General features: G+C 38.5%; 1 protein-coding gene across 1 annotated transcript in view; it reads right to left on the bottom strand.

Annotated features, from left to right (window-relative positions):
• Positions 1 to 27,638, bottom strand: part of BTAF1 (B-TFIID TATA-box binding protein associated factor 1) — a 114,587-nt gene that overhangs the window by 20,510 nt on the left and 66,439 nt on the right. The window contains exons 20-28 of the mRNA XM_079793800.1: positions 17,104 to 17,530; positions 15,775 to 15,965; positions 13,776 to 13,929; positions 13,244 to 13,353; positions 11,473 to 11,674; positions 10,353 to 10,501; positions 2,040 to 2,192; positions 1,729 to 1,850; positions 1,474 to 1,641 (exon numbers count right to left, since the gene is read on the bottom strand). Coding sequence (XP_079649926.1) covers positions 1,474 to 1,641; positions 1,729 to 1,850; positions 2,040 to 2,192; positions 10,353 to 10,501; positions 11,473 to 11,674; positions 13,244 to 13,353; positions 13,776 to 13,929; positions 15,775 to 15,965; positions 17,104 to 17,530 — 1,676 coding nt within the window. The remainder of the gene's footprint in view (positions 1 to 1,473; positions 1,642 to 1,728; positions 1,851 to 2,039; positions 2,193 to 10,352; positions 10,502 to 11,472; positions 11,675 to 13,243; positions 13,354 to 13,775; positions 13,930 to 15,774; positions 15,966 to 17,103; positions 17,531 to 27,638) is intronic.

The following is a 27,638-nucleotide window of genomic DNA, read 5'->3' as shown; positions in this document are numbered from 1 at the left end:
ATCCTCTGAGGGGTCCAGGATTGTGAGAGGGTGCAGGCTGAGCTGAGGGACGCCCCCCCCCCGGCACTAATTTTGTGCACCGGGCCTCTAGTACATACTATATATAAAACAACATTCAAAATTATTTTGTGTTAGTGGTTAGACAATCATATACTTTATAAAGTGTTCCCACAATATTTATAGTACCCATCTGGCACAATAGTTATTACAATACTAGCGGGATCAGGCCTAAATTGGCAGTCGGACATCACTCTCGCAATCTGGGACCGCTGGCTCCTAACCGCTCACCTGCCTGCCTGCCTGATTGCCCCTAACTGCTTCTGCCTGCCTGCCTGATTGCCCCAACCCCTCTGCCTGCCTGCCTGATCGCCCCTAACTGCACTCCCCTGCCAGCCAATTTGGTTCTGATTGGTCGGTTTCTATGCCAGTCAGCGTCAAAAGCTCTGCCTCCTAGGCAGCCATTGGCTCCTCACAGTTCACCTGGATTTGGTTCTGATTGGTCGGTTTCTTTGCCAGTCAGCGCCTCCGGGCCTATCTCTGGGCCTGATCAGAGAGGCGGGGCTGATCAGCAGCCCCTGCGGAGGCCCAGAGAGAAACAGAAGTGCGGCTGCTGGTGAAGCCCGGAGAGAAAGAGAGAGGCAACGGCTGATCAACAGCTGCCACGGAGGCTGCGGATCAGACCCTGCCTCTCTCCAGGCCTGATCCGCAGACCTCTGGGCAGTCAGTGCTGGGTTGCTGGGCCCGTACTGGCGGCAGTCAGTGCTGGATCGCCACAGCAACCCAGCACTGACTGCAGGACTGACTTCTGGTGTTTGGTCAAGCCTTGGTCATTTTGGACATTATGGACCCTGGGCTTTTATATATTAGAATTATTAACTATACTCATGCTGTACTTTACATCCCTGTGACTATTTTGTACTACCACCAATTTGTACTACTCAATCCCTTCACCTTTTCACTCGTTCCCCCAACTGTCCTCTGGCAACCATCAATCAGTCTGTTCTTTGTGTCTTTGAGTCTGTTTCAATTTTGTTTGTTCATTCATTTTGTTCTTTATATTCCACATATAAGTGAGTCATATGGTATTTGTCTTTCTCTGATTGACTTGTTTCACTCAGTATGATACCCTCTAGGTCTATCCACGCTGTCACAAGTGGTAAAATTTCATTTGTTTTTATGGCTGAGTAATATTCCATTGTGTGTATGTGCCACAACTTTTTTACCCACTGTCTACTGATGGCCCCTTGGCTATTGTAAATAACAATGAACATAGGGGTGGCATATATTCTTTTGAATTAGTGTTTTTGGCAAAGTCCTTGAATTTTGATGAGAGAGATTATCTTTAAAATGTATGTACACTTACCTTTCTTAAATAAATTTATATATCTGATAACAAAAAAAGCTAACTAAATTCACCCGCAATAAATTTTATTCTTCCAAACTACTTAAAGCAAAAGATATAATGGTTCTTACCTTATTCTTTCAGTAGGAGGTCCAGTATAGTGCAATGGATTGAGATATTCTCTGGAGCAAAATTTACCTACTTCATCCACCCAGTGACCTGTTAATGTTGGTGGACAAACCACCAAGGAAGGAAGTGGCATACATTCTGCCAATTTTGATCTTGCATATTCCTGGGCCCTTTACAACAACAAAACAATAAATTAACCACCTTGTTTATATTTCTCAGCATCTGGAAGCCTTCTTTCAAAATAATATTTTAATTACCTGTGACAATGATCTCCTGCTAGAATGCAGATGGACTGTAAAGTTTTTCCTAACCCCATGTCATCACATAGAATTCCATGAAGTTTATACTTATTAAGAAATGCTAACCAGTTCACACCATCCTGAAATGTTGAAAGAGAAAAATTGTAACTGTAAACAAATCATAAATAGCATTTTTCAGGCATAAAAGAAATAAATGGGTATAAGACATCAACCACAGTATTTTACTAAGTGAATTTTAAAAACTCTTTGAGGTACATTTGAAAGGAATAGTCACTATTTATATTTATAAGATAACTATAAAACTTTACCTGCTGATATTTTCTGAGTTCAGCATTGATTGGTACTGGAATTTTGTAATTTTCCAATTTCTTCCCATCTAACAATTGCTCCAAAAAGTGTCGTTCCTTGGCTTTCAATTGGATTAATTCTTCTGACATATTTGGAGGGTCTGGAATGCCTGCCTAAAATGGTTTTTTAAGTGTATTAAAACTATTTACTCATAATTAATTTATCTTTAAATTATAAAATACTAGTAACTTTAAGTTTTATTAAAATATAAATGCAGAGAAAAAAATAATTAAATAAAAAGTAGTATAATTTTAAATACTGATAAACAAACAGTTTAAAGAATATGACAGGTATTAAAATGCTACAATGAGACCACTAAACAAACACATTTGAGGTATTCTAAAAAACACACGTACAACTTAATTTTTCCCACACCATGCATTACTTAAAAAGGCAAATAAAGTTGTATAGCTTATTTTAAGTGAAATGCTGTTACTAGAGCTTCTCAATTTCAGTGTTATGATGTCGCAGGATATTACTGTTTCTCAAAATGTGGGCTGCTGACTCCTCAGGATCCTCAAGACCTTTTCAAAGGCTCACTGAGGTCAAAACTATCCTATGTAATAAAAGGCTAATATGCAAATAGACCAAACGGCGGAACAACCAGAACAACCAAACAACCAGTTGCTATGACGTGCGCAGACCACCAGGTGGTGTGCGTGAAATATGGCAGGCGTCGGCCGTGGCGGGATGGTGGAGGTGAGCCGGGGTGCCAGACCAAGGCAGGGCGCCAGTCACTGTCATTGGGGCAAGCCTCTGGTGGTTACTGAAAATTCTTTGCTCCTGCGTGCCACAGTCCCGCCAAGTGCTTGCACCTGCTGCCGGTGCTGGCCCTGTTCGCACCCGCTGCTGGTGCCAGAGTCTCTGCTCACACCCACTGCCGGCGTCCACCGCCAGCCCCAATCACCCTGAGGGCGTCTCCACCTCCCCTGCTTCTAAGGGGCGATCGGGACAGCAGCCGCCACTAGCACCCACTGAGAGCGCCAGCCCCAATCGTTCTGCACCTTTAACGGGTGAGAGCGGGGCCGGCGCCATCAGTGTGTGGGAGTGGTGGCGGCAGGGGCAGGGCTGCTGGCAGACAGGGGACTGGGGGCTGCGGTTGGAGGGGCAGGGTGGGGGTGCGGAGGATTGGCCGAGACCAGCCCCTATGCCTACTGCAGCCACATGGCCCACAGTTCCTTTCAAGGTGTACGAATTCATGCACTGGGCCCCTAGTTTCATAATAGAAGATATCGTTTGCTTTTACCACCGTGTTGACATTTGCACTGATGATGCAAAAGTAATATGGGTAAAACGTCTTGTCCACCAGAAAGAATCATGGCAACTGCACCAAATATATCAGTAATCACTGTATTCCTCACAGCCATGCACCAGCATTTTTTTTAAAAGCTGGTTTCATTTCAGAATGTCTTTTAAAGTAGTAAACATAATTTTATTAAACTCAACCATGAATGCACATCTTTTTAACATTTTACGCAATGAGATGTAAAGTATACATAAAACACTTTGCACTATATGTTGAGGAAAAGCACTTGTGAGATTGCTTAAATTATGATCTGACCTAGTGATTTTTCATAGAATATTTTACTTGACTGGATGGATAAACTAGTTATTCTAACTTGGAGATTTGGCTGACATTTTCTCAAAAATAAAATTTCACTTCCAAGAAAACAACTGACATAACCTGTTGCCAGTGACAAAATAAGCTTTCAGGAAAAACTTAGCACCGTGAACTTGGCAACTTCCCAATACTAAAAAGGAATTTTCTGTTGGTGATATTAATTAACTTGATTTTTTTGCTACAGTATGGTGAAATATATCAACCGTTAAAAATTTTACTGGCCAGGTAGTTTAATTAGTTGGAGCGTTGTCCCATTACACCAAGGTTGCAGGTTTGATGGCTGGTCAGGGCACATACAAGAAATGAATGCATAAATAAGTGGAATAACAAATTGATGTTTCTCTCTTTCACAACTTTCTCTCTCAAATCAATTTTTAAAAGTTTTTTTTTAATGCAACTCAGTGAACCAATATTTTCCCAATGACCTATGAATAATGTTACAAAACACATATGGGTAAAAGATCTAGTCAAAAGTGTAAGATTAACCAATTACTTTTAAAATATATATATATTTTTATTGATTTCAGAGAGAAAGGGAGATAGAGATAGAAACATCAATGATGAGATAGAATCATAGATTGGCTGCCTCCCGCACACCCCCTACTGGGGAGGATCTAGCCCACAACCCAGGCATGTACCACTGGCCAGAATCGAACCTGAGACCCTTTAGTCTGCAGGCCGACACTCTATCCACTGAGCCAAACCGGCTAGGGCTAACCAATTACTTTTAAAGTAAAGTAAGTTACACATTCATTGGTAGAATGTTAGATTCTACATTGAAAACAAATTTAACAAGCTTTCTCTTTTTAAATTTTGATATGCTATCAGATAAACGAATACCCACAATTATTTGAAAAGGCTGTCAAAATACTACTAACTTTTCCAACTACCTATCTCTGTGAGGCTAAACTTTCTTCATATACCTCAAACCAAGGAACATGTTGCAAGAGACTGAATGCCCAAGGAAATAGAAGAATTCAGCTACTACACTACTACTTCAGGCATAAAAGAGATTTGTTAAAATGTCAAACAATGTACTTTTTCTAACTTTTTGTTTGGAAAATAGTTATTTTTCATTAAAAATGTTACATAAGGGAACATCTAATGGATTTATTATTTAAATTAATTAATAAATCCTTTCATATTCCAGAAAATATGATAAAACAAAAGCCCTTTGGAGGTCTTCAATTTTTTAGAGTGTAAAGAGATCCTCAGACCAAAAAATGTGAGAACTACTGCCCTATGCTGTCTCTAAAGTTTAAAAATTTTAAACCTTTGGAAACAGAATTATAATTAAATTCAATTAAAGTATATATGTACACTGAGTATTAAAAATGACTGCATGGTACATTTACAAAAGGTTTCAGAATTAACTTTAGTAAGATAGAAACTAACATTTTAGCACATCTAATACCATAACGATATTAATAAAAATGAGGCCTTTCTGCACAGTACTTTTACAAAGATGTAACAAAAATCTTCATTTATCCTCATGGAATCTACACTAATAAAAGAGAAATATGCAAATTGACCGTACCTCCACTATGCCCACCATCTAATCAGGAGCGAGTTTGCAAACTAACCCAACCAAGATGGCTGCAGGCGAGCAGGAGGCTTGGGTTTTCCTGACAATGGAGGAAGCCAAACTTCCTGCCTGCTCTGGCTGGCCCTGGCCTCCACTCAAAGCTACAAAGTTTCAATTATAGAAGATAAATAAATCCCAACAGAAATGGCTGCTGCCACGTAGCAAGAGAAGTCTTGGCTCCGCTCCAGGCTACAAAGTTTCAATTGTAGAAGATAAATAAATCCCAGATACCAGGGCCTCCCCTTGGGTCGCTGGGGGGTGTGGCCAGCCTGCAAACCACCACAGGCCCCTCTCCCAGGCTGCCCCACACTCCAAGGGAACCCCCACCCTTATCCGGGACACCCTTCAGGGTAAACCAGCCGGCCCCCCTCCCATGCACCAGGCCTCTATCCTATCTAATAAAAGAGTAATATGCAAATCGACTGTCACTCCAACACACAAGATGGCTGCCTCCATGTGGACACAAGATGGCCAGCAGGGGAGGGCAGTTGGGAGGGACCAGGCCTGCAAAAGAGGGCAGTTGGGGGTGATCAAGCCTGCAGGGGAGGGCAGTTAGGGGCAATCAGGCTGGCAGGGAGCAATTAGGCATCAATCAGGCTGGCAGGAGAGTGGTTAGGGGGTTATCAGGCTGGCAGGCAGAAGCAGTTAGGGGCAATCAGGAAGGCAGTCAGGCAAGCAGTTGGGAGCCAGCAGTCCTGGATTAGTCCCTACTGGGATCGGACCTAAACGGGCAGTTGGACATCCCTCGAGGGGTCCAGATTGGAGAGGGTGCAGGCTGGGCTGAGGGACACATCCCCTTCCCAGTGCCCGAATTTCGTGCACCGGGCCTCTAGTTTTTAATAAATGACATATAAGGAGATCCTTTTCTTAACAATGAAACCCTAAGTCCAAGAGTCACAAATATTGTTTAGTTCCAGGAACCCTTTCTGTGAATATCTTCTTCACTCCAATTCCTATAAAATCAACAAGTTACTAATAGTGCAGGGAATTAGAATTGGTAGTTGATATTCCCGGAATCTTTGATAGTAGATATTTTAGAAAAGTACATGATTCTTCCTATGATGATTTAATAGAAAAGATCAAGTGGAAGAGCAATGAATCTGCATGACATTCTTGTTTCTACTGCTATGCTTTCAAGCTCACAAATCTTTTCTTATGCAGTATCCAATCTGCCATTAATCGCCTCCAGTGTGTTTTTATAGTCATGCATCACTGTTAACAACAGGGATACATTCTGAGAAATGCATCCTTAGGCAATTTTGGTGCTGTGCAAACATCAAGTGCCCTTACACAAACCTAGCTGCTATAGCCTATTACACATACACACATAGGCTATACGGTAGAGCCCACTGCTCTAGACTACAAATGTGTATAGCATTTTATTGTAGGCAGTTGTATCACTATGGTATTTGTGTATCTAAACATAGAAAGCGTACAGTAAAAATTCAGTGTAAAAGATAAAAAATGGTACACCTGTATAGGACACCTACCATGAATTGGAAGTTGCTCTGAGTGAGTCAGTGAATGAGTGGTGAGTGCATGTGAAGGCTTAGGGAATTACTATACACTGCTGTAGACTTTATGAGGACTGTTCCACAAGTCCTCCTCCGCCTGCTTCCTTCTGACAGGGTCAGAAATAAAACATTGAAGCTGTTGATGTTGCTCCATGAATAGGGATGTGGGCTGGATTGACTGGAAACATGAAGGAGTAACTGGCTGGGTAAAGCTTAGATCACTATAATAGTGGCTGTCAGGAGGGAGTAAAAGGATCAGGAATAAGAAATTAAAATGGAGAGGTAAAGGAACACAGGGAATTGTAATGGCAATGTGGTTTTGCCTGTTGCATGTTGGAGCAGTGGGCAGATTAAGGAACTTTGTGGTATTCATTTTAAAAGAAAGTGTTTAACATGGAGTGGGTGTAGAACTGAGGAGTCAATATTTTGACTTTGGTAATTTGTTTTTGAGTCCATGGACCCTATTTGGCATAATGGGCTCTCTCTGACATTGAACTGATGGAACGATTTGTAATTATATTTTTCATCTCACAAGGTTCAATTTAGGTTGTTCTCTTATCTTCCATTTTGCTCATTATATTACTGCCTTCTTGAACAAACGGAGTGTATTTTAATGTTCTTGTCTACTAATTATATTATATGGGCCATTTCAGAAACTGTTTGTATTGACTGACTTCTCTCCTGGTTATTGGAAATATTATATGCCTGGTAATCTTTTCATGGATGTTAAGCATCATAAGTATGTTGTCAGGTGCTAGATTTTTTTCCTTTAAATTTTTTTTCCTGGAATGTAGGTAAGTTGCTTGAAATCAATTTGATCCTTTTAAGGCATGCTTTTAAACTTGGTTAAGGTGGGTCCAAGTTAGCCTTTTGTCAAGGGCTAATTTGGTCCCACTACTCAGGCAATATACTTCTAAGGACCATACTTGATGCTCAGTATGGTAGAAGGCTTTTGACTCAGCTTCCTGGGCACACAAACTATTCCTGGCCCTGTGTAAGCTCTGGAAATTATTCCACATACTCCTTTCTATGACATTTACCCGCCCCAGTCTCAAACATATATTCTTATATATGTTTGAATGTGAATTTGAATGCAGTATGCTAGAATGCATATGCCCAGATGAATGCTCAGTCCTTGTGGGGACCTCTGGAGCTTCCTATCTATGCAGCTACTTCCTGTTGGGTACTCTGCCTTGCAAAGTCTCATCATCTTGTCCTCCCTTCGCTCTGAACTCTGACTCTTCAACTTGGCAAATGCACTGGGCTCTTCATGTTTCCCTTCTTTCATAAATCACTATTCTGTGCTGCCTGTTGTTCAACATCTGAAAACCACTGTTTCATTTTGTGTGGTTTTCTGGTTCAAGTAGGAGGATAAATCTGGTCCCTGTTTTTCTATTACGGCTGGAAGCAAAATATGCATCACATTTTTGTAATTTTCACATCAAAGGGAACCTTGCTTCTCTCATTTCTAAAGTCAAAATCTCTTTTCTTTGCCAATGTTATCAAGTACTATTTTTTAAAAGTGCTTATATCCTTTATAACCTCATAGTGGATCTGGGCTCTGATTTGGGGGCACTTCCATTCTAATTCACATTTAAACAGCTATTAAACTGATTTTCCCAAGACACTGCTTTCTGCTGTTAGACTAATTTTCCTAAAACATTGCTTTTATCATCTACTCCTTTGCTCAAAAAAGACACAATGTTTTCCCATCACTCACTGATTCCAAAGCTAAAACGGGCCAACAGGACTAAATATAAGGAATTTAATTTACAGATAAAATGATGCAAAGCCCAAGAATCTAAGGATATAAATAAGACCTAGGAAGTGGGTGATGAAAACAATTCTGGATATAAAAATATAGTTTAATAAATTATAAAACACATACTTTTATAACCATTATCCAATTAAAAAAAAATAAAGAGCCCAGCCAATATCCTAGAAGATCCCATATGTTCCTTCCAGTGATAATTCACTTTCCTTTCCCTAAGAGGTAGTCACTTTATTAACTTCCATGGCAATTTTCTTACTTTTCCTTATACCTTTATCATCTAAAGTATGCATCCCATATACCTTTGCCTATTTTTGAACTTCATTAAAAAATGGAATCTTATGTAAAAGGATTCATTAATATTGTAGTATGCATCTGTACCATTCATTCTTATTGTAGTATAATAATCTAGTTAACATTAGTCTACTGATAATGAACATTTGAGCGGTTAAAGACTACTATAAATAATGCTATAATACTAGTAAATGTTCTTGAAGATGTGCCTTGGTATATATCTATGAATTTTTCTAGGGTATATATCTAGGATGGTTTTGTTGGGTCACTGGGATGGGAATCTTCAATTTTACCAGATCTATCCAAACTTTTTTTCAAAGAAAGAGGGTATCAAACTTATGCTCATATTTTGCTGATAGACATGTAAAATGGTACAGTTACTTTGGAAAATGGTTTGGCAGTTTCTTAAAAAAAGAATTGACACAGTAATTCCATTCCTAGATATCAATCTGCTCAAAAGAAATGAAAGTACACATCCACAAAAAGACTTATAAGTGCAAGTTCATAGCATTACTTGTAACAGCCAAAAGTTGGGGATAATCCAGTTGTCTATCAACTTCGGAATGGATAAAGAAAAGGTGATATAGCCCTAACCGATTTGGCTCAGTGGATAGAGCATCGGCCTACAGACTCAAGGGTCCCGGGTTCGATTCCAGTCAAGGGCATGTACCTTGGTTGCGGGCACATCCCCAGTAGGGGGTGTGCAAGAGGCAGCTGATTGATGTTTCTCTCTCATCGATGTTCCTAACTCTCTATCCCTTTCCCTTCCTCTCTGTAAAAAATCAATAAAATATATTAAAAAAAAGAAAAGAAAAAAGAAAAGGTGATACGTCCATACAATGGAGTACTATTCAACCATAAAAAGGAAGCATTTATAGATAGACAATATATGGAACAACGCTGACATCCAGTTGTTCCATTACACCTGAGTAAGTTATTAAGGAAATTTCCAAATGGTTCTGAGGTAGCTGTTTTCACAACCTGAAGTATTGATGCATATTATAACATGGATGAACTGCATATCTACTTATTTCCTGAGTTATAAAAATCCCACCAAAATATATTAAGAGGCTTGGTGGCAGGGCTCTGGTTCTTCCCTTGCTTCAAGCCATTATTTCCTGATTGACCACATATATTATTTCTGTCCCATGAATATACTCCAAATTTCTCTAATTTCAGTTTCTCCATACTCCCACAGACTTCAATTGCTTTACATTTTTAATTACCATCTCTCAAATTTACGTTTCATGTTAACTTCAGCATAGAATCTTTACATGGATGTTATAGGGATACTTAGAAATAATTCTATTTCTAGAACAGCATTAATGAATTAGTCTTTTAGGAACCATAGTTTTACTTAAAACTCTTGTTTTAAAAAGTTACCCATTAAAGTATAAATTTCTTAATGCTTATAACAAACATATTCAACATTATTTTTTAAAACTTGACAAATTCTTTAAGTCCATAAACCAAGTGTCTTCTACTTACCTCAAGTGGCATGAGTCTAATTAGTGTTGCAAAGCATTGCGTAGCCATGAATCTTACACTGTCTGTCTGATCACTCATTCTTCCCAACACAGGCACAACTAAAAGGACAATATATGGAACAATACCGACATCCAATTGTTCCATTACACCTGAGTAAGTTATTAAGGAAATTTCCAAATGGTTCTTAGATGTTTTTGCAAACAAACGGATACACCAAGATTGTAACTTCTAACACAGTTCATTTTCTCATCTGTGTTTTGAGGGACTAGACTGTCCCTTAAGGTCTATGATTCACTTATAACAGCAATTGCACACTGTTGCTCTTTGTAAACAGTATGTAATTTTCTCATGATTAACTATATAAAATCATGTTTCCATCTGAGGTTGGCTGGAGGAAGTTTTACTAATAAGATTTTTTCATTCATATACTAGTAAGTTTCTAGACTTCCAATATCAAAATAAAGTGAGTTACATTACAAGCAGGGAGTACAACGCTCAATGATTAATTCTAAACTTCCCATCAAGATCTTGACAATCATAAACTGGACATAACAGGCCCAGTAAGTTTAGTTCCCCTGCAATATTCAGCATTTCTGAACCTGACTTTCTACTGATTTGATCTCCATTCATCTTTCTTGCTCTTATAAATATCAGGTACTTCAAGTTAAATAATAATCAGTAGATGCCATATCCTTTTAGCAAAGAGCTTTGCCTGTATATCCCCAGTAATTTAGAACATGTAGTCATATTCTACCCAAGTAATGAACTAACTCTGGCAACAAAATGTTTTATAATATAAGAAGTACCTTATTAATATTAATGAAGTATTAATTATAAACCAAATAAATATATAGTTCATCAAGTACATAAAATTATTTTGCCTATTGAAAAGATCTCCTAAAATAGCAATTCTTCAAACTTTCTATGTAACAATTTTCACAACAAAATGTAAATATATTTTTAATGTATTTATACTATAATAAAAATTCTTCAAAATAAAATGTAAAAAGGTAGTTTTCTTTTTGGAACAAATTTACTTGAATAAATCAATTTTATTTTAGTCATCCTTTAATAAAATGAATATAATTGCTGAACATTTTGTAAAAATAAAAAAGGATACAGGCAAGTGCTTCAATTGCACCCTCTTGCTTGATATTGTCATCAATTGCTCCCAGCCATGGAAGAACTTTCTCCAAAAAAATATTCATTGTTTCCATGGTAGCGATTTTGCTCATGATTCCTACACAACGAGCAGCCATGTGTCTCACTGCAGTGCTGGGGTACTGAAGGCACATATAGAGATGAGGCAAATGCTGTACCAACTAAAAAAAAGTTTAAGACAATCAGAATACTCATTAGGGAATGTACTGTTTAAAATATAACTATAATAGTCCATATTCAAAGCTTATCAAATGCCTAACTCTAAATCCAAGAATATCTCAAAACATTCCTGTGAAAATATCCTCAATAAAAAACTAATCTAAATCCAAACTAAGGTATAACTCTTTTAGAAAGAAAAGGTGCAGAACTTCCCTGCTCAATATCTTCTTTTAGGTATCAGGGAGCATACAATTCTTTCAAAAATTAACAGGGGAGCCCTGGCTCAGTTGGTTGGGTTTCATCCCGTGCACCAAAAGATTTGCTGGTTTGATTCCAGGTCAGGGCACATGCCCAAGTTGCGGGCTCAATTCTCAGTGGGAGTGGTTGCGCAGGAGGCAGCCAATTGATGTCCTGCTATCACATCAATGTTTCTCTTTCTCCCTCTCCCTTCCTCTCTCTCAAAATATAAAGAAAAAAAAAAAATATATATATATATATATATATAATTTTTTAAACTTAATAGGGGAACCCATTAAAAGGTATTTGCAAGATTCTCCTACTGAGGCTAGGAAAACGACACCACAGATCACCAGCCCCCTCCAAATCTTGTAGCATTGGCTTAGGTTTAAGCACATACTCTTTATTCACTGGGTTGAGTGATCCTGATTTTGTTCTAAACACCATACTTTGATAAGTTCATTTTCCACTTTAACTTCCTGGCATACCATAGTGTTATGACCACAACAGTAAGACATATGCCATTATTAAATGCATGCTGCACTGAACGCCAGGATTGATGTTGATGAAAGCCAGATGCCTGCTCAACAGACTAGCCTTTAATTTCAGGTGAATGCATGTTGTTGAACATGGAGGGTAAGAGCATATGGACGGATTCTTCACTAATGATAATCAGCGAAATTTAACAAGTAAAAGAACATACTTTATTACTGTATAAAAGGAAAAAGTTCATTCTTGTCTACTCTCTCCTAGATTCTCCCTTTTCCATTAGCTGTAAGTAGAGAATTGGAGTTAGCACCCTGTAAGTTGCAGAGAGCTTCCTATTGCAGCTATGTGGAAAAAAATAATACTTTCTTCTATGGAAAAGTCAGATAATTAACTCTCTATTTTCCTCCTCCCTCTGTCCCAATATTTTATAAGAAACTGCCACTAATTTCATCTTGCCCAGGTAACTTCCTTCTACCTTTATACTTATCTTGGGAAAAAGTTTTATTACCGGTGCTCTTCCTTTCTTAAAACTGTATTATTAAGATGGTAAGAATGAATAGGCTGCAGCTTTTCCTGTTTATACCCAGCTTCTGTGTCATCAGAGACCTATCCCTACTGCCCTGTATTCAAAGGTTCCAGAGTAGGTTTCCTATCATTGATGTATCCAACTCTGCTTCAAATCCCAGAATAGTTGTGCTGTCAATAAGGAAGGAATCTAGATATACCATATAAAAGAAAATGCAATTATTAGGGATGACATCAAATTGCATTTTTCCAGCCATAAGACTTTTATATAAAGCCACTTTTTTTAATGGAAGAAAACTACACTTGCATACGTTAATTACCAAAGGATGAAGCTCAGAATCCATCGATGCTGATGCCGTTTCAAAAACTTGCAGAGAATTCACCAATTCTTGAGCAGGGCCATCTCCGTTTTCCAGGAGAGACTTTCCATCTATTAAAATATATTGATTTCAGTGCATATCACCTTGTAAATAATTTTTCTAAATCTAGAGCCCACATAAAATTTTAATACCTCCCCAGCTACCATGGGAAAGTGATTTTGCCTTTTTATTGTGAAATTAAATGCCATGCCTTAATTTAAGTGCTAAGATACACTTAAAGCAACTAAAAAAGTTTAACATAATGACTGACCCATTTCAAATATCTTTCTAACCATGTAATAGAAAAAATAAAAAGCAAAAAATATACAAAATGAAAATAAATTAAAATAAATGCTCCTACCAACCTTCCATTTAAAAACTTAACAGCAAGTCTGAGATAAACAGATATAGGCATTTTTATTTTATAAGAATATATGTAATAAATATATACTGACATTTGTCAAAATTCCAACTCAGATAAATATGTACACACCAAAATTATTTATGTCGATAGTATTCCTCAATGGACCAACCATAGCATCCCAGAGATGTGGCAATTTCACTGCCATTTCACCACCAAAATGCTTCACTATAGTTGTTAAGGCAAATTCAGCTCCTCTCCGTTGTACCAGGTAAGGTTTCTGGGCCTAAAATTAAACGTTAGTTTTAAACAAAATTTCACAAAAAAGTATAATGCATTTTAAATTTCATTAAGAGAATGTAAAAGTAACCACCTAAGAATTCAGTGTTATCATTAACCAATTATTGGATATATTTATCATAACTATAAATATTTTTTAATAATTAAATTTACAGTGGCATAAAAGCCAAACTAGATGTCTTACATCCAAAGCAAAATACTTTTTTTGGTTGGGGATAAGGAACAGAAGAGTATGTGCTGTTTTCAGAGATAGTCCTAAGAGATCTACTTTCTTCTACCTACCCCAAAGAAACTTACCTGCTAAAGAGAAGATTAGAAGACAAAATGATCTGTCCTTATTAATATTTGTTTAAGGGATAGAATAAGAGCATCTATTTAATCTAACCACAAGGTAACTTGTCACCTAGCAATAATTTTATTATAATTAAATACAAAAAACTGTTGCCCCAGAAAGATACATATGTTTTACAAGTTATTTTTTTAAATTGATTTCAGAGAGGAAGGGAAAGGAAGAGATAGAAACATCAATGATGAGAGAGAATCACTCATCAGCTGCCTCCTGCACATCCCCTACTAGAGATTGAGCTAGCAACTCAGGCATATGCCCTGACCAAAAATTGAACCCTGAACTCCTGGTTCATAGGTCGACACTCAACCACTGAGCTATGCAAGCTGGGCACAAGTTATTTTTAAGTGGAAGAACTATACACACCATAGAGGTATAAGCATAAAAATCATAGTAATTTTTTTACTAAAATTATTATTGGAAGAATATAATCAGCTTCGTTCATAGAATATTTTATTTTAATCCTGAGGATATGTTTTTCATTAATGAGAGAGAAACATCAACATGACAGAGGAACACTGATTGGTTCCCTCCCATATACACTGTGACCGAGGATTGAACCCTCAACCTGGGTATGTGCCCTGACTGGGAATTAAACCCAAGACCCTTCAGTGCACGGGACAACACACTGGTCAAGACAGAATATTTCAAAAGAAACAGACAATAAGTTAAGATTTTTATTTTAAAACTTAATATGCCTATATTTTATAGAAATACATTAAATACATGTCTTTTAGTATTGATAGGTTATTGCTGAATTGGGTAAGTTCCTGTCTTGCAACCAAAAGAGCTCTAGAGCATTCATTTCATTAATAATGTGACTAAGATTTTCAATAACCACTTTTATCATCTTTAAAGAATATTATACTGCAGAACAAGTAGACCCATGAAGAAGAAAACCCAAATAGATCTTCATATAGTGTACATGAAGCATGATATATAACAGAGGGTACCATTTTGAATCAGGGAGGAAAGGATTCAAGAGTGGGATAACTGGCTATTTATACGGGAGAATAAATTTAGATCCCTCCCTCACTTCACATATATAATAAATTCCAGGGTGACTAAAAGTCAGATAGGTGACAATTATCTGAACTTACCAATTTATCCTCTGAGTATCAACAATAATTCCTGTCACTGATAGGACTGAGGAAAGTTAGCTTTCACTGTTATTTAACAACTCTACAGTCATTGCTATAGGAGCTGAATTAGTTTACATTTGTGAATGACGTATGTACCAACAAAGTGTCTTGCTTAGGGAGATAAAGTTAGGCAGGTAAAAATGTGATGCATGAGAATTTAAAGAAATTTGCAGTTTTTCTGAGTCATGTTGCTGGCATACTCCAAAGGGTTATTAATCCTAGTTGTTTCGCTTAAAAATATAAAAATACAATCCTGAAAGGTGATATGACAATTGACAATTTCACTATCAATCTGAAAGATATTTGTTTAGAAACCAGAGTATTGAAAGAAAAAAGAATTTACCTCATCAAGTTCTATAAGAATATTTCCACTATTTCCTGTAGGAAGATCTGCTATTTGAGCTTTTACTGCTTTGGGGGTAGGACCTCGTCTACTTGTGATCGCAAAAGCAGCTTTCTGATGCCTATAGAGTGTAATTATACCTCTGTGCTTGGTTACAGTATGGTGCATTCCATCTTTTTCGGAGCTGGATACTAATAAGAAAAAAAAAGTTACATAACCTTTTAAGCATAATACAGGTGACAAAATGCATCGTGCTAAAACAAAACAAAACATATTTTAAAACTGTCTTTGAACCCTCCAATCTTTATAGGCCAAGTACATTTTCTCAAGATAATGAAGTGGTAACAAAATTCTCAGTAATTTAGAACATTAATTTAAATGTTTTGATATCTGCATAGGTCCATACTTAATAAAATCAAAGTTGTAGGATCATATTAATAACTATCAGATGCAAGAATAACTGTGCCTTCAAGGTAAAGAATATTAATTTTAAAAAATGATTCCTTCTAGGTATAAAAACAAACATTAAAAACATATTGCAAAAAAAAAAAAACAAAAACATATTGCAAGTAAGTTCTCTCTATAAGAAATATCCAGAGTTATGTCAGAAACACTGACCCTGCAAAATACTGCTGCCTCAATATAACACTGGGTTGGGATGGCAATTGGAATTATCCTATCACATTTTTATAATGTTGATATTCAAAATGTCCACACATTCCTCTTCCAGTTCAGATTTTTTTCCAAGACCTATATTGTGCCAAAGTTATAAATTTATTACCTTTGCTTTCCCAAAATCTTATCAAGAAGGATAAATAAATCACACCAGACTAAGGCATGTGAAAAAACGCTGGTCTGTGAGACTAGCCTAGAGAGAGCAGTTCTTGTTTTCCATATGGATTCTCCAGATGAAAACAGAAAAGTTGGCTAGTAATTATTTGCTAAAGGTAATAGAGTTCACTTATTTCATAAGACGTACCAAATTATAGAAATTGGATTTTAATAGAAAGAACTTTCAGTTAACATTTGATACCATAAAGTTTTCTACTCCCAGTTCACAATAAATTCTATATTGATGCTGTTGAAAGAGAAGGGTTAACACCTGTTTCAGATTCCAGTCATCTTATATTAAATATCAGACCTTTTATGAATAGCTGATTTGAGTTTAAAGGGTTGTGATTTTATTAGCAGTATGTGCAAATTCTCTCAAAATGGAAAAAAGCACTAACATAAAATGGAATTTGTGCTTAAATTATACTTTTAAATAAATGAAAACACATTTAAATGGTTAATTATTTCTCTATCCCAAATGACAGTTTAGATATATACCTTTAGAATTTTCCTGGCCACTTTGTGTTGGCACTGGACATGTGACACAAGGAGTTAGATAGGGGTCCACACAAAGTGAGCTACAAAGGTTTTTTATAATTTTTGAATTGGGACTGGGTGTCCTCGTGGTGCACTGCTGCAGTAGTTTGGCTATAGACTGAGCCGCATAGTTTTGCACTAGTGTATTCTCTTCCTTTTTAATTGTCTCCATTAAAGGTTTTATGATAGGATTTAATTTCTCCGGAAGCTGCTGCAAGCTCACAACTGCACATGCAGCAAAAGTATGCACTCTCAACTGCAACACTTGCCACTCTTGGTTGGTCTCTGTAATTGTCATTTGGACCTGCTGTCGTTTACTATCTAACTGCTGTGACACTTGAAGATTTAATTCAAAAGATGATGTGACTTCATTAAAAACAGTAGTGACCTATTGAAAAAGAGAAATTAAAATAATTAATGATATCAACCCCAAAACAGTCCATAATATCCTAAAGGGCTGACAGCAAGCTTTCTGTTTCAATTTGAAGTTTCACAATATCCAGTATTATTTTAGTATTCAATAGATTAAATAAATGTCTCAAAAGTCCCAACTACATTTTATTTTAACATTAGCATTATATTCTTTAAGAAAGACACAGTATCTTGAAAAGAATAGAACAGTGACTAGCTGGTTCACAGGTCGATGGTTTCCCTTCTGGTGAGAATTACCAAATAATGGGTGTGTGTGAGGGTGTGTAGACAATAGATTAATTCTTTAATTACTAAGAACTGCCTAAAGCTATATGGCTGTGGCATCAGACCCCATTAAAAGACTGCTCTGTACATCTTTTTTAACAACATCATCCTAATAAAATCGTAACATGCAAATTAACCATCACTCCGCTACATAAGCCACGCCCACCAGCCAAGCCACGCCCACCAGCCAATCAGGGTGAGTATGCAAATTAACCCCAATCCAAGATGGCTACAGCCACAGAAAGCAAGGTTTCCCAGGTAACAGAGTAAGCAAAGCTTTCCATAGCTGTTGCAGGCCTAAGCCTCCACTCAAGCTACAAAGTTTCAATTATAGAAGGTAAACAAATTCAAACAAATGGCAGCAGAATGGAGCTTGAGAGAGCAGGCCAGGGTTGCCGGCAGCAACAGGGGAAGCAAAGCTTTCTGCACACCCTGGCCGGGCCCACTCGCTTAAGGCAACAAAGTTTCAATTGTAGAAGGTGAATTAACTGCCACAGAAATGGCTGCCGGAGCCCCAGGCTTGGCTCCGCTCCAGGCTACAAAGTTTCAATTGTAGAAGGAAAATAAATTGCAGATACCAGGGCCTCCCCTTGGGTTGCCAGGGGGCGTGGCCGGCCTGCAAACCACCACAAGCCCCTCGCTCAGGCCGCCCCACACCCCAAGGGAACCCCCACCCTTATCTGTGACACCCTTCAGGGCAAACCAGCTGGCCCCCACCCCTGTACCAGGCCTCTATCCTATCTAATAAAAGAGTAATATACAGATTGATCATCACTGCAACACACAATATAGCTGCCCCCATGTGGTCAAAGATCCTGCCCCCATGTGGACACAAGATGGCCACCACAAGATGGCCAGCAGGAGAGGGCAGTTGGGAGGCATCCAGCCTGCAAGGGAGGGCAGTTGAGAGGGACCAAGCCTGCAAGGGAGGGCAGTTGAGAGGGACCAGGCTTGCAAGGGAGGGCAGTTGGAGGTGATCAACCCTGCAGGAGAGGGCAGTTAGGGGTGACCAGGCCGACAAAGGAGGGAAGTTGGGGGCAAACAGGCTGGCAGCAGAGTGGTTAGGGGGTGATCAGGCTGGCAGGCAGAAGCGGTTAGGGGCAATCAGGAAGGGAGGCAGGCAAGCAGTTGGGAGCCAGCAGTCCTGGATTGTGAGAGGGATGTCCGACTGCCCGTTTATCCTGGTGGGATCGGGCCTAAACGGGCAGTCGGACATCCCTCCAGGAGTCCCAGATTGGAGAGGGTACAGGCTGGGCTGAGGGACAACCCCCCGCCGTGCACGAATTTCGTGCACCGGGCTTCTAGTTGAAATATAATTCACATGTCCAGCTGGCACGTGGCTCAGTGGTTGAGCATCAACCTATGAACCAGGAGGTCACAGTTTGATTTCCAGTCAGAGCACATGCCCGGGTTGCAGGCTCGGTCCCCCGTGTGGGGCATGCAGGAGGCAGTCAATCAATGATTCTCTCATCATTGATTTTTTATCTCCCTCTCCCTTCCTCTCTGAAATCAATAAAAATATATTAAAATATATATATATATGTATATATATATAAAATTCACAAACAATACACCCATTTAAAGTATACAATCCAGTGGTTTTGATTATAGTCACAGAGTTGTGTAATCATTGCCACAATTTTAGAACATTTTCATCATCCCCAAAATAAAACTCATACCTATTAGCAATCATTCCTCTTTTCCTCCCAGCCCTATGCAACCACTTATCCACTTTCTATCTTTACAGATTTACCCATTCTGGACATTTCATATGAATGGACTAATACAATATGTAATCTATAGTGACTGGTTTCTTTCATTTAGCATAATGCTTTCACAATTCATCAATGTAGTAGCATGTATGAGTACTTCATTCCCTTTTCTGTGCCAAATAATATCCCACTAAATGGATATACCACCTTGTATTTATCCATTCATTAGCTTATAAACATTTAGGTTGTTTCCACCTTTTAGTTCTTATATTGATACTAGAGGCCCAGTGCATGATTAAATCATGCACGTGTAGGGTACCCTAGGCCTAACCTGCCATCCAGGCCATATCCACTGCCCCACAAAGCCTAGCAGAGCTCTGCGGACACTGCTGGCAGCCTGCTCCCCACTTTTTTTTTTTTTAATATATATTTTATTGATTTTTTTTTTTTTTTTTTACAGAGAGGAAGAGAGAGGGATAGAGAGTTAGAAACATCGATGAGAGAGAAACATCGATCAGCTGCCTCCTGCACACTCCCTACTGGGGATGTGCCCGCAACCAAGGTACATGCCCTTGACCGGAATCGAACCCGGGACCTTTCAGTCCACAGGCTGACGCTCTATCCACTGAGCCAAACCGGTTTTGGCATGCTCCCCACTTTTGATGGCAGGGGGTCCGCTGGTGCCGGAGCAGACACACAGCTCCCCACTTTCGATCGCGGGGGAGCTGGGTATCCGCTGGTGCACCAGGCCTTTCAAAAGCCTCCAGTGGAGGCTTTTGGCCTGGTGCCTGGGCGGACAGACACCCAGCTCCCCTGCTTTCGCTTTCGATCGTGGGGAAGCTGGGTGTCTGTCCGCTGGTGCACCAGGCCTTTCAAAAGCCTCCAGTGGAGGCTTTTGGCCTGGTGCCAGAGTGGACAGACACCCAGCTCCCCCACTTTCGCTTTCGATCGCGGGGGAGCTGGGTGTCTGTCCACTGGTGCCGGAGCAGACACCCAGCTCCCCGCTTTTGATGGTCGGTGGCAGGAAGTGGGCTTGCTGCACCAGAGGCCCCTTCTGTGCCACAGCACAGCCATAGCGCAGACACTGCGCTCGCGCCGCCACTGACGCGAGCTCAGCATCCCGCCTGCCCAATCGGCCACCCCGGCCACCCTGAGTCCCGCCCCCCTGCGCCTCCTGGCCAATCGTGGGCATAACGAAGGTACGGTCAATTTGCATATTACTCTATTATTAGGTAGGATGAACAATATTGCTGTGAACATTTATATACACCTTTTTGTGTGAGCATATTTTGAATTACCCTCTAAAGACTGAGTGATGGCTTACATAAAAAAAATAGTCTTCTTGTTTGATAGGTAACTGCAATCATAAAGAGGTTCCATAAATAGATCCAGCCTGATTAATAATGATCAGAAAAGCCTGTAACACTAAAGAACCTAACTTATTTTTAATGGAGAACATAATTTTTCAGACTTAGAAATGATCAATTCTAAGAAATGATCAAAACTGATAATGCTGGCTTTTTATTATGAAAAACAAGGTAGGCACACAAATAGATCTTCTTTTATCATTATAAAATACCAAAGACTTTAAATTGAGCTATATCCGCTTGACCTTGTCAATTTGCTCACTGCAAAGGAACATGATCACGTACCACTGTCTGTTTTATTTATTCGAGTTGTGCATAAAATTTATTTGAAACAGGATTTCACTGCTAAAAGTTTTAAAACACTGTCTTAAATGACTAGGTTTCTGTGTAGGCAACTAAGGAAAAGCTTTCCAATTACCCCAAATTCACGCATTCATTCATTCAACAAATATTTATTGAGTAATACTAAAAGATGTTTTCATACATTCAAAAAAATGCAGACACTAATGTGGGAGATAGATATGTAAGTAAACAACTAAGACAATGTAACAAATAACCAAGGTAAGTTCAAGTTGCTGTGGGAGCACATCGATTTGCTTGACTCTTCTTAGGTGACAGGATAGTGGAGGTTTGCCAGGAGGTTAATACCTGTGCTGAATTTCTTAAGAATGGGTACGTCAGGAGTTGTAGGGATATCTTTGAAAATAGTGCGTTAGGGAGTGAAAAGCTGGATGTTGTCCAAGGAACTGAAAACAGTTTATCATGGCCTGAGCACAGGGTACAGATGGAGGAATATCAAGAGACGATATTTGGATAAGCATAGAGGATTGAGAGTAGGAAATTCCTGGCAAAGGAAACAGGAGCTCAGGCAAAGTGAGAAAGAGTGACACACAGAAAGTGAGTGTAGTGTATTTTTCTGCAAGAGGAAAACTGAGTTGAAGGGGAGGGCTCTGGCCAGGTAGCTCAATTGGTTAGAGCGTAGTCCTAATATGCCAAGGTTTCGGGTTCGATCCTCAGGGCACATACAAGAATCAACCAATGAATGCATAAATAAGTGAACAAATCTACGTTTCTTTCTCTCTCATCAATACATAAAAAAAATAGTTTAAGTAGAGGAAGTCTGAGAAATAAAAAGGAGGAAAGATGTGAGCAATTTAAAGAAGGTACTGAAAGTAAGAGAAGAAGAACTCAAATTGAGGAAGGAGAAAATAATGTTTTTAAGCAGGGAAGGGATGTATTCAGAGTGGCACTAGAGGATTTTACTAGTCTGGCACAGTATACAGAATGAAATGAAACAGAGATGAATCAGGTGAATCAGGATTTAGCAATAAAGTACTAAGGTGAATCAGGATCTAGTAATAAAGTACTAAGGCCTTTGACTAAGTTGGAGCAATGGAAACAAAGGAGAAGCATATGAAATTTTTTGAAAGGAAATGTTAACAAAATTAGTGAGTGTGAATAAAAATGGCACTTTTTTGTTTAAAAAAAATGCCAGCTTTAGTTGTGTTAATTTGAAGTGACAGTGAAACATCCAAGTAAGAATGCCTAATAGAAAAATATGTAAAAGAAAGAGAAGATAGCATAGCACATAGATAAGAACTAAATTGTGTTAGCCAGTCTCACCAAGAAGCAAAGAGAGAGGACCCAAATAAACAAAATCAGAAATGAAAGAGGAAAAATAACAACAGACCCCACAGAAATACAAAGGGTTGTTAAAAAATACTATGAACAACTCTATTTCAACAAAATAAACAATGTAGAGGAAATGGACATATTCCTAGAAAAATAACTTCCAAAACTCAATCAGGAAGAACCTAAAAATTTCAATAGGCCAATAACTATGGAGGAAATTGAAGCAGTCAACAAAAAGCTTCCAGCAAACAAAAGCCCAGGACCAGACGGCTTCACAGGGGAGTTTTACCAAACATTCAAAGAACTAAAACCTATCCTCCTCAGACTATTCCAAAAAATTCAAGAGGAAGCAACACTTCCAAGCTCATTCTATGAAGCCAACATTACCCTAATACCAAAACCAGATAAAGACAACACAATGAAAGAGAATTACAGGCCAATATCCCTCATGAACATAGACGCCAAAATCCTCAACAAAATTCTAGCAAATCAGATCCAGCATTATATCAGAAAGATCATATACCATGACCAAGTAGGATTTATCCCGAGGATGCAAGAAGGAAGGTACAATATCAATAAATCAATAAATGTAATACATCATATAAACAAATTGAGAGATAAAAATCACTTAGTCATATCAATTGATGCAGAAAAAGCATTTGACAAAATCCAATACCCTTTCTTGATAAAAACCCTCAGCAAAATGGGAATAGAGGGATCATACCTCAACATAATAAAAGCCTTATACGACAAACCTACAGCCAACATCATACTCAATGGGCAAAAACTAAAAACATTTCACCTAAGAACAGGAATGGGACAGGGATGCACACTTTCACCACTCCTGTTCGAAATAGTTCTGGAAGTGCTAGCCATAGCAATTAGACAAGAAGAAATAAAAGGTATCCAAATTGGAAAAGAAGATGTAAAACTGTCATTATTCACAGATGACATGATACCGTGTACATAGAAAACCCTGAAGACTCCATAAAAAATTACTAGACTTAATAAATGAATTCGGCAATGTAGCAGGATACAAAATTAATGCCAAGAAATCTATGGCATTTTTATACACCAATACTGAACTTACAGAAAGAGATTTAAAAAACAATCCCATTTACCTTTGGACCAAAAAAATTAAGATACCTAGGAATAAGCTTAACTAAGGAGGTAAAAGACCTGTACTCGGAAAACTACAGGACACTGAAAAAAGAGATAGAGGAAGACATAAACTGATGGAAGAACATACTGTGTTCATGGATTGGTAGAATCAACATCATTAAAATGTCAATACTACCCAAACCAATCTATAGATTCAATGCACCCCCCATTAAAATACCAATGGCATATTTCACAGACCTAGAAAGAACTCTACAAAAATTCATCTGGAATAAAAAAGACCCCGAATAGCTGCAGCAATCCTGAGAAAGAAGAACAAAGTAGGAGGGATCTCAATACCTGATTTCAAGCTGTATTACAAAGCCACTGTTCTCAAAACTGCCTGGTACTGGCACAAGAACAGACATATAGACCAATGGAACAGAATAGAGACCCAAACCATTATGCTCAATTAATATTTGACAAAGGAGGCAAGAGCATACAATGGAGTCAAGACAGTCTCTTCAATAAATGGTGCTGGGAAAATTGGACAGATACATGCAAAAAAATGAAACTAGACCACCAACTTACACCAGACACAAAAATAAACTCAAAATGGATAAAGGACTTAAACATAAGACGGGAAACCATAAAAATACTAGAGGAATCCACAGGCAGCAAAATCTCAGACATATGCCAAAGCAATTTCTTCACTGATACTGCTCCTACGGCCATGGAAACTAAAGAGAAAATAAACATATGGGACTACATAAAAATAAAAAGCTTCTGCACAGCAAAAGAAACCATCAACAATTCAACAAGAAAGCCCACTGCATGGGAGAACACATTTGCCAATGTTATCACCGATAAGGGTTTAATCTCCAACATTTACAGGGAACTCATACAACTTAACAAAAGGAAGATAAACAACCCAATCAAAAAATGACAATGGACCTAAATACTTTTTGAAAGAGAACATAAGGAAGGCCAAGAGACATATGAAAACATGCTCAAAATCAGTAATCATCCGAGAGATGCAAATCAAAACGACAATGCGGTACCATCTCAAACCTGTCAGAATAGCTGGCGAGGATGAGGAGAAAAAGGAACCCTCATGCACTGCTGGTGGGAATGCAGACTGGTGCAGCCACTGTGGAGAACAGTATGAAGTTTCCTCAAAAAACTAAAAATGGATCTCCCATTTGTCCCAGTAATCCCACTTCTAGGAATATATCCCAAGAAACCAGAAACACCAGTCAGAAATGATATATGCACCCCTATGTTCATAGTAGCACAATTTACAATAGCTAAGATTTGGAAACAGCCTAAGTGCCCATCAGCAGATGAATGGATTAGAAAACTGTGGTACATCTACACAACGGAATACTATGCTGCCATAAAAAGGAAGGAACTCCTACCATTTGCAACAGCATGGATGGACCTGTAGAGCATTATGCTAAGCGAAATAAGCCCGTCAGAGAAAGATAAATATCACATGATCTCACTCACTCGTGTAATATAATGAACAACATAAACTGATGAACAAAAACAGATCCAGAGACAGAGAAGCATTGATCAGACAGACCGTCAAACCTCAGAGGGAAGATAGGAGAGGGTGGGGGTAAGGGGGAGAGATCAACCAAAGGACTTGTATGCATGCATATAAGTATAACCAATTGACACAGACACCAGGGGGATGAGGGCATGAGTGGGGGTGAGGTGGGGGGGAAAGGGGGGATAAGGACAGATATGTAATACCTTAATAAAGGAAAAAATATATTGCTACAAAAAAGAAAAAAAACCTAAATTGTGAGACTGGTGAGAAACAAAGAAAGACCTTAAGGAATGCCTATATTTGGCAGGTAAGAGAAACACAGGGATTCAATGAAAAATACATAGACTACTTTTAAAAATTGCCCTTCCCTCAATACTCTTCCAGAGATTCTGATAATCTCAGGTCAAAACAGTTGGACTAATAAAGTTCATGAAACAGAACAGTAATTTCATTGGTGAAATAACAAAAGCTTGAAGAAGAGGACCTTTGATAGATTTAAAAAGAAAAATTTACTGAAATAATACAAAGAAAACCCAGACCACACATACACAAAAATTTGACATTTCATTCCAGGCAGGCAAAAAAAAAAAAAAGGGGGGGGGGGGCATGTTATGTGAAAGGAGAAATTATAGAACAAACAACTTTATAAAAGAACAACACAGAAAAAAATAGCAAATTTAGATTTCTCTCACTTTTTAAGTAAGAAAAAAGGAATGAGAAATGAAGACTACTATTTCACAGGGACCAATACAAGTGAAGTGGCTCAGTTTCAAATACTCTAAGTAAACAAACAAACAAACACCCCAACTCATTTACAACATCTAACTCAAGGACTTACTAAGTACAAAAAGCTACAGTAACCAAGACATTGGTGATATAGCATAAGGAGAAACAAGTAGATTGAACAAATAGAGCCCAGATAGAGACTAACACTTCAACAAATTTTTGACAAAGGAGCCAAAACAATTCAATGGGGGGAAGGAAACCTTTTCAAAGATTGAAAAACAGGAAAAATGTTATCTATGGGAAAAACAAATAAAATTCAATCTCTACTTCACACTATACATAAACATTAATTCAATATGGATAAATCTAAACATAAAAGCTAAAATTATGGAGCTTTAGAAGAAAATGTATGTGCATACATTCGCCATTTGCAGATAAGAAAAGGTACCTTAGCAGGTCACACAACACAATAACCATAAAAGAAAACAACTGATAAGACTTCAGCAAAATTTAAAATGTCTACTCATCTAATGACACCAAAAGTTAAGAAAATGAAAAAGCAAGCCACATACTGGAAGAAAATATTCAGAAAGCATTTATCTGACAAAGGATTAGTATCCAGAATATACAAAAACTCCTACAACTCAGTAATAAGACAACCTAATTAAAAACAGACAAAAGATTTGAACAGACATTTTAGTAAGAAGACCTACAAATGGCCAATAAAACATAATGAAGTGTTGAACATATTAGTCATCAAGGAAACACAAATTGAAACCAAAATGACACTATCACACAACCACCAGAATGACAAAAATTAAAAGGAGTGAACACCCCAAATTTGGGTGATAATGTGGAGCCAGAACTCTCACATATTCTGGTTAGAAGGTAAAATGAATAGCCACTTTGGGCAAAGGTCTGCAATTTTTTTATAAAACTAAATAAGCACCTACCCTATGACCCAGCAATTCTATAATGTATGTGATATGCATCTGTAATTAGTTGCATATGCATGTGATAAAGCAAAATTAGCAATTCTATAATGCACTCAAGAGATATGAAAATATACTACTACAAAGACTTATACAAGAATGTTTATAGCAGCTCTGTTCCTAATAGCAAAAAACTTGCAACAGCCCAAGTGTTCAGCTGGAAAGGGGCTTAAACTGATTGAAGTATCCTATCTAATAAAAGAGTAATATTCAAATTGACCATACCTCCACTATACCCACAAGCCATGACCACCAGCCAATCAGGAGCAAGTATGCAAATTAACCCAACCAAGATGGCTGCAGCCACGGAGAGAGCAGGAGGCTTGGGTTTCCCCGGCAATGGAGGAAGCCAAGCGTTCTGCCTGCACTGGCCAGCCCAGGCCTCCACTCAAGGCTACAAAGTTTCAATTATAGAAGATAAATAAATCCCAACAAAAATGGCTGCAGTCATAGAGCGAGCAGGAGGCTTGGCTCTGCTCAAGGCTACCAAGTTTCAATTATAGAAGATAAATAAATCCCAGATACCAGGGCTTCCGCTTGGGTCTCCGGGGGGTGTGGCCAGCCTTCAAACCACCACAGGCCCCACACCCAGGCTGCTCCACGCCCCAAGGGAACCCCCACCCTGATCCAGGACACCCTTCAGGGCAAACCAGCCAGCCCGCACCCATGCACCAGGCCTCTATCCTACCTAATCCTATCTAATAAAAGAATAATATGC

This window comes from Cnephaeus nilssonii, assembly GCF_951640355.1.
Source record: "Cnephaeus nilssonii genome assembly, chromosome: 16".
In the NCBI taxonomy this organism is placed as follows: Eukaryota; Metazoa; Chordata; class Mammalia; order Chiroptera; family Vespertilionidae; genus Cnephaeus; species Cnephaeus nilssonii.
This window is presented reverse-complemented; position numbering and strand designations above follow the sequence as displayed.